The 9,052-nt window shown below is 35.3% G+C and overlaps 1 protein-coding gene across 1 annotated transcript; it reads right to left on the bottom strand.

The window, feature by feature from the left end:
• Positions 1–3,358: 3,358 nt before the first annotated feature.
• LOC104902967 (uncharacterized) lies at positions 3,359–3,982 on the bottom strand. Its single transcript, XM_010690927.1, has one exon. It carries the CDS (start codon positions 3,980–3,982, stop codon positions 3,359–3,361), a length of 624 nt encoding a protein of 207 aa, XP_010689229.1.
• Positions 3,983–9,052: the final 5,070 nt, after the last annotated feature.

Below are 9,052 nucleotides of genomic sequence, written 5' to 3'. Positions count from 1 at the left end.
AATATCATTAAATGGGCGAAATTAGTGATCCGTGCGTATGATAACAGATTCCAGCAGAAACAATCCAACTTCAAAAAGGCATAACTTCTTGGCTAGAAGTCTCCTCGGGGTGTGCCACCTATCGTTAGAAAGATCTTCAAGTCTAGTTTTAAAATTCAATGGAATTGTTTGATACTTTTTTTTTTTGATAAGTAATTAGAGATTACATTATTTCAACAATCAAACCACCATACACCAAGAGAACATTATATTGTAATTGAGAGTTCTCTTAACCACATTCTATCTCTCATGGAAGTTTTCTTTGGCAAAACACTATATATTCTATCTATACATGTGTGTTTTATCCTATACACTTGTTTTTCCACAATATCCAGATTGTTGTTCCACAACACATCATTTCTTGCCCACCAAACATGATATGCAGCAGCACATATGACAGCTTGCTTCACTTGGTGCCTGAATCTGGACTCACCACTATTATTCACCCTTGCTATCACGCCCTGAATTGAGAGATCCTGTGAACTCATCTGCATCCAAGTCATAACTCTCCTGATCACAGCTTCACTAAAGTGACAGTTGAAAAACAGATGTTGATGTGTTTCACTCTCAGAGCCACACAACAGACATGTAGGATCTTCTAGCACTCCCACTGTAGTTAATATGTCAGCAGTTTGTAGCCTACCCACCATTATCAACCAGCATAGAAATCTGTGCTTTTGAGTGTTCGGCCTACCCCAAACAAAACCATGCCAAGGCACTGCTTGATGCTCTCCAGTCAGCTTCTTGTAGACTTCCTTGATGGAGTAAACTGTCATAGTCATAATCTGTGGTAGTGAATATTTCATCTTCAACTGTTCTTTTGCCTGGCAAATCATTTTCCACCAACTACTATGTTGTGGAGGGGTATAATCCCACCAATCCTCCTCTTTCACATAAATTTCATGGACCCATCTAATCCATAAGTTGTCCTTCTTAGTGGCAATAGCCCATACATACCTACCAAGGGCAGCTTGATTCCACACCATGGTGTTTTTTATACCCAGAACACCCTCTCTTTTAGTGCAACAAACTGATTCCCATTTCACATTCCCAGGCTTTTGGCTGTAGTATGCACCAGTCCACAGAAATGATCTGCACATCCTGTTGATGTCTTGTAAAATTTTCCTAGGAATGATCATAATCTGAGCCCAATAAACATGTAAGCTCATGAGAACAGAATTCACTAGACATAATCTGCCCTGATAGGAAAGATGCCTACTGCTCCAGCATCTTATTCTAGCTGTCATTTTTTTCCATAAGGCCTTCACAATCTTTAATACTGATCCTTTTATGACAAATTGGTACACCTAAGTACCTGAATGGGAACCTGCCCAGACTAAAGCCTGACATATGTACCTCCATACAAATCACAAATAGCAAGGGAGAAAGAGGGTCTCCTTGCCTAAGACCCCTCTTCCCTTTGAAGAAACCCACCAGAGACCCATTAATCATCAAAGAGAAGCTTGGTGTTCTCACACATTCCATAACCATCTCCACAAAACTTGAAGGAAAGTTCAAAGCATACAGTAGCTCTTCAATAAAGCACCAATCAATTGAATCATATGCTTTTTTCAGATCCATTTTGATGATGCAGCCTGGGGCCGCCTCTTTCTTCCCATAGTTCCTTACAATATCTTGACAAATTAAGATATTGTGAGCAATAAATCTCCGTTTTATGAATGTCCCTTGGTTTGCAGCAATAACTTCAGGAAGAATCTGATTCAATCTAGAGCATAATAGCTTGGTAATGCACTTGTGTATAACATTGCAACAGGCTATTGGCCTGAATTCAGTAACACTACCTCGGCACTTTACCTTTGGAATCAGGGCAAGTATAGTGTGGTTTATTTCTTTCAGCAGCTTCCTTGATTGAAAGAGGTCAAGGACTGCTGCAGTGCATTCCTCCCCCACAACACTCCATGTATCTTTGTAGAAGGCAGAACCAAATCCATCAGGGCCTGGTGAAAATCACCAGGAATGGAAAACATTGCATTCTTCACTTCAGCAGCTGTAAAAGGAACCAATAAAGCTTGTCTCTGCTCCTCGTTCAGTAGTGGACCAGTTAATACCACCTCTTGTTGCACTTTACTCCTGTTACTTCTAGGTGTGCCTAGCAGATGAATATAATAGTGTAGAAAAGCTTTATTCACCTCCTCATTTCCTTCAACCCATCTACCCTCCATATCAGCTACTCCATAGACAGTGTTTTGAAGCCTTCTAGCTTTTATGGCAGTGTGAAACAACTTAGAGTTCTCATCACCTGATTTAACGCATGCTAATTTGCTCTTTTGCTGAAGGAAAAAGACATACTTAGCATGCACCACTTGGTACTCTTTTACAACTTGTTGTTCTTTATCTTTAGCTTGAATGCTAGCAGGATTCAAGTGCAAATTCTTCTGAGCTTCTTGCGGCAAGACTAGCTTTTGTGTCTTCAATATGAATCTGAGAGAATCCATTCTTATTCATCTCCTTAAGCATTCTTTTCACCTGCTTCAGCTTCTGAATAAATTTAAACATTGTACACCCTCTAATAGGACCACTCCAACTATTCTGGACCTTACTCAAGAAATCTTCTCCCATACTCCACATGTGAAAGTATTTGAAAGGAGTTTTTATATCATTAACTCCCTCATGATCTCTAATCATTACAGGAGTGTGATCAAACAATCCTTCATTTATGAACATGGCCTCTGCAGTTTGAAACTATCCCTCCATTTCTCATTCCCCATAACTTTATCCAGCTTTGGAAAGACTCTGTCACTACCATATTTGCTTGTTATTCCATGTGTAAAAGCTTCCAGTTGATTTTAAATCTACTAGCCCACAGTGATTCGCACACCTTCTAAATGCCTCCATTTCACTGTCCCTAATAAGAGAACCCAACCTTTCATCCTTGTTCAGCACACAATTGAAATCTCCACCAACTATCCATGGAGCATCCATGGAATTAGCTAACATCATCAATTCCTTCCACAATAGCTCTCTATCACCTGCATTATTGAATGCATAAACAAAAGTGCTAGAGAAACCTTCTCTTGTTCCAGTAGGTTTGATGAAATAGTGAATTGCCTGAGCACTTATCCATCTGATATCTACCTGGAAATTCCAAGCCAATATGACTCTACCACCATTATGATATGATGAGTTTGAACAAAAACACCAACCAGCGAACAAGTTTTGATATATCCTTCCCATATTCTTAGCCTTCACTTTAGTCTCAATGAGACTAACCATTCCAAGGGATCTCTTATTCAACATGTTCTTTACTTCTTTCTGCTTCAGTAAACTGTTGATCCCCCGGACATTCCAGATCATAATGTTATCCATTCACAGCAGGAGGGTCCCCCCTCCTAGCACTCTCTACATTCTCTGCATCACATGATACAGTTCCAATCATCACCTGGTCTTCCCCTACCTTAGTCAATATAGTGAATGAATTGTTGACCTTAACAGGTTTAGCAATTTGTCTTTCTCTCCTGGTAGCCTGAATAACCTTTTGGAAAGGTCCTGCATCTCCATTCTTAATAAGATTTTGATTAGACACCTTCACTTGAATCTCCTTTTCCTTCCAGACTTGTTTCTGGGCACCTATATTACATAACTCAGTCTTATGACCTAACTGTTTACACTTCAAGCATTTCTCTGGCTTCCATTCATAATTCACCTCAATCACAACCTCAATCCCTTTCTCATTCACAAAACTCAATTGATCTGGAAACTCCTGATCAATCTTCACCTCAATCATTACCCTCGCATACTGGAGTTTCTCCCTTTTTGCAGTTGCAGCATCAACTTTCACAAATTTTCCTATTGGACTCACTAGCTTTGCAAGGCATCTCTCACTCCAATATTTGAAGTCTAGTCTCATCTGAATCCACGTTGGTATGACCTCAAATTGATCTTTTATCACATCCATGTCTTGCTCCCAAGCTTTCACAATCATCGGTTTATTGTCGAAAAAATGAACGACTCCATTCAGAACATAGTCCTTTTCTCCATAGTCATAAATTGCACTATAAACACCCCCTTCTTTAACATCGCAACCTTATCCACACCATAATTCCTCCAAATTCTTCTAATAAAACCTTCCATGACATATGGAGGTGGACTAGCACCAACAATAAAGCAGATAACGGATGACATCTAAAAATCAACCTCAGATTGAACATCTTCTAATTCAATTTTAGCTAGGTTTTTCACAGAGTTATCAATATCAGCATTGTCACCATTAACAGAAGGACTAGATTCTACCTCATGATCAGTCATTTGTAGAATCAGAATCGGTTCAATACATCGTCTCCTGTCATCATTCTTTTTCCTCTTCACTTTATCAACTGATGTGTTTATTGCTGATAACCATTCCGAAAACATTCGATGCGATTGCATAGATTGTTTAATTTCATCTCACTAATTTCATCCTCCTCTGTTTTTTCCTCCAACTGAAAATCCATTGCAGTAATGCCAAGAATTTCATCCATCGAACGAGTCTTTTTAGCATTTGAATCCGAAACTGGACCTTTTGGCTTTGGATTACTAGTAGTTGCAGCCTTCTGAGCTTTAGAGTTCCTCGCCATGGCAGAGGAAAATCTAGAGAGAGAAGCACGCTAGAGAGAGTTTCACATTTTCATTATGAATTGTTTGATACTAATAAGCACATCAAAAGTTATAATCAGGATAGTAGACGTGACTCTTTTTTCACATTTCTTCTAGTGATTTTCCGTTTTGTTTTCGCTCAAACTCGTACTATGACATATTCATACAATCCTTATGCATTGTAGCTTCTTTCCAAGTGCTCCTAATCCTCAAGTTTATCTAATCATACTCCAAATACGTCCCTAATGCCTGAAGTTCATTAAAATCAAGAAAACATATCGAATAGGAGTATAAAAGCATAACTTAAGAATATAATGCAACAATGAACCTAAATATGAAACTAAATGCTCTAAAATGCAACCTAAATGCACCTAAAAACTATATATAAATATGACTTATCATGTAACCAGTTTTATGTTAAACCCAAAACACACTCATGTTTTACCATTATTTTACTCAAATCTACCTTAATATATCTCATTTTCCCACCCCTTTCATTCCAAAACACACTTATGTTTTTAGGGGCAGCACACCCCCCCCCCCCCTTCAAGCGCACCTATGTATCAATGAATCACTTTAATGGTCTAGTCGGTGGAACTGGTGAACCATGCGAGCTGGTTAGATGCATGGGGCAGAAAGGACTCAAGACGGAGGAGTGATGACCTCCTATAAGCTTGAGACCTCTTCACATGCTCCTATACTTGACGTGGCTCCAAGACCAATTGTGAAGCTGCTATAACACAATAATTAACCACCCTTTCGATTGTCAATTTGGATTCTATAGTTCTTCATGACTGATTGTAAGCATACTTCCACTGATTCTGTCAATTGGTTAAGGATTTACAACAGGAGTGTTAGGCACAGACCTTTGACAGAGGGAGACCTGGTGCTAAGAAGAACAACCGTTGTAGGAAAGGGAAAGGCTCTCTTCGAAAAATCGTCTTTCAACGTCGCTCTTCGCCCCCGGCGTCTTACAACTTGGTTCGAAAGACCCGCGTCTATCAACTTGAAGCTTCGCTCCTTAGTCTACTATACTATTACTTCGAACCTTCGTCTATCAACCCGGGTACTTGACACTATCTACCTCTAGCACAATATCTCGCAATCCAGCACTTGCAAAAGAAGAATAAGCACCAAGTGAGTGCAGAAGGACCTGAAAAGAGTGTTGATCTCGCAAGAAAAAAGGTCAATTAAAATAGGAACTCTTCTTACCTCAAAAGGTAGTGAAGTGATCTTCGGCTAATTCCATTCTTTTTGCTCGAGTGAGAATACCAAATTCCAAGTAAAAAGTGAATTAGAAGGGTTCCGCCTCTCGCTAATACAATACGGGGATAACCCTGACATGAAACAAGCCTTTCTGCTGTTAAATAATCAACCCAGTCTTTTTTTCATTTTTCTGTTTTAGTAACCGTTGTTAGAATGAATTCTCCGCGATTTGCCTAACTTTTACCATTATTTTATTCAAATCTACTTTAATATATCTCATTTTCCCACCCTTCTCATTCCAATAAAAAAGATGGTACTATTTACTTTTCTTTACTTTATCCATAAAATCCAATGTCTCTCCTCCACTTCTTTTTTTTTTTTTTTTTACTTTATCTCATTCAACACTTTTGAGTACAAATAGCAATGGTCATCAATTTTTTTAAAAGAAAAACAGAAGGATTGATATAGATCTTTTATGACTTTAATTAACAAATATTTCTTATTTTATTGTCAAAAAACATGATAAAAGAAACTTATGCAAATAATATACACCAAAAGTCTTAACGTGGAATCCACTGTCTCATTTTTCAATTTGTCTGGAACGAAATTACAAACTACTCCTTGAAGTTGACGAAAGTATAGAAAGTCGTTGCATTTCAACCAAAGCAAGGAATCCGGGGTTGAGTTGAGGTGGAGTTAAAATTAAAATTAGCTTCCCTCGTAAACCAAAAAAAAAAAAAAAAAAAAAATTCAAAAATAGAGGAAAAAGAAAATAACACCTATTATATAACTTGCCCCTTTTTAAAAAATTGTAACATTAGTCTTTTCACATTTATCGAGGCACAATTAGAGATGGCAATGGGTAGGATCTAGACAGGGTCCTCTAGGATCCAGATCCATTTTTTTAGATAAGGATCCATATCCTACCCGGATCTACTGGGTAATAAAAATGAGGATCCAGATCCGTAGGGATCCACGGATCCGGGTCCTAAACGGATCCAAAACATATCCTTGCTTATTGTCTTCAAACTACCTTAATTTTCACAATAATCAAAGATTTTAGACAATAAAGTCATCTAATATCAACCAAAAAATACCTTTAATTTTTGAAATAACCATTGCAACTACTTAGAACTATTCAATTATCAAACTGTAGATTAGTTATCAACCTAATTTTCGAACTTAACTATCTAGTGAATTCGCACAAAAATCACACATTAATTAGAACATATCCGAAATTCAAGGAAAAATCCGTTTTACATGTAATAACTAATATTATCAAAATATAATATTAAATTATAATAATATTATAAAAACGGGTAAACGGATCTAGATCTGGGTAATTATTTAGGACCCGGTCCAGATCCGTTTTTTCAAGGAGGATTCAGATCCTACCCGGATCCATAGGGTCCAAAATTTGAGGATCCAGATCCGTCAAAAATGGATCTGGATCCACAGATCCGGGTAGGGTCCATTACCCACTTCCATCTCTAGGCACAACTTGATTTATAATATATTTAGTCGTATAAACTTAAAAAATATAAAATATATATATTTACAAAGTGTATATCATGACGAATCAATGAAGATCATGCATGACTACGTACATTTTTTTCTTATAATAACACTTGACGGTGAAAGTGCATTATAATATTGGTATTGATATATACTCCATTCACTCCATCTTATAGTTCCCCTTTCATTTTGGGCACGAAAATTATGAAAACAATGATTATTATGTACTCGCATGTGGAGTTGTTGTTCTTTTTGGAATTATTATCATGAAACAATGAAAAAGATGAGAATATTAAATGGATGGACATGCAAAAAGAGAAAAATAGAGTAAAAAATGATTTTTGTTATATCGAATGAGTGATAGTTAAGGAACATCAAATGAATGTGTCAAAAACTCATGTGAAAAGTTAAGAGAGAGAGGATAAAAGTGATATTCAAAAATAGAATCAAAAAAATGGGAACAATATTTTAGGATCCTCAAAATGAAATACAGGAAATAAAAAATGTGACAGAGGAATATTCCCTCCGTCCCGTAATATAATGCCTACTTCATTCCTGATGGGTCAAACTTTAAAATCTTTGATTGAATATTTTCATTTGTATATAAAAAAACATATTTATGTGGGATCTTGTTAGATTCATCTCAATGTGAAGTTTTATAATATCCTTTTTTTTATATTTTTTACTAAAACGAAATTGAAAATATTAAATGTTAAAACTATATTATACTCCATTCGTTTCATATTAATATACACACTTTGACATTTTACACTATTCACAAATTGCACTCTGACCCTCGTTTGTGATTTATACGTGAATAAAAACATAGTCATGTGGGATCCTGTTAGATTCGTATTAGTATGTATTTTATTAATATGTACTTTTTATAAATACAAAACTAAAGATATATGTCCTCAAAGTTTTGCATTGGCATGCGTAAAAAGTGTAAGTGTGTAGATTAAATTGAAACGGAGGTAGGGCCTGTTCTCCCCAGCTTATTTTTAGTTCAGTTCAGCTCCAATCAGTTCAGTTAAGTTCAGTTCAGTTCAGCTCCAATAATTTCAGTTCAGTTCAGTTCAGCTCCATTCTTTTATAAACATTTTGTTAAATATTATTATTATGTTGGTATAATTTATTTTACTAATTACTCTTATTATTATTATTATTATTATTATTATTATTATTCAAATATATATCATTACTATTAAGTATTATTATTGTTGTTGTTTCTATATATATATTTTTTATTATAGCTTTACTCATTATTATTACTATTATTATTAGGAGGAACATGATTTAGGTCAAAGCACAAATAAACCCACTTTTTTTAGCCCATAAACCAATCAAATCGCGTCAAGACGGTTTATGATGTAATTTTTGCGGACCAACCCAATCATTATTTTTATTACTAAATATTTTTATATTATTAAATCAAATTATAAAAATAGTAATATTAATTTACTTCTTAGATATTATTGTTATTATATATCATCATCAAGTATTAATATATTAATACAAATAATATAAAATAATTATTATTAATTATCATTATGATAATTAATTATTATTATTATTATTAATTTATGATTATTAATATTATTTATTTATAACTATCATTTTAAAATATCCAAAATACTATTATTATTATTATTCATTATTATTACTTATCATTATAATTATTATCTAATATTCATATTAT

The sequence above is a fragment of the Beta vulgaris genome, chromosome 1 (genome assembly GCF_026745355.1).
Source record: "Beta vulgaris subsp. vulgaris cultivar EL10 chromosome 1, EL10.2, whole genome shotgun sequence".
Taxonomy (NCBI): Eukaryota; Viridiplantae; Streptophyta; class Magnoliopsida; order Caryophyllales; family Amaranthaceae; genus Beta; species Beta vulgaris.
The sequence above is the reverse complement of the archived record's forward strand: the minus strand, read 5'-3'. Positions and strand labels throughout refer to the sequence as shown.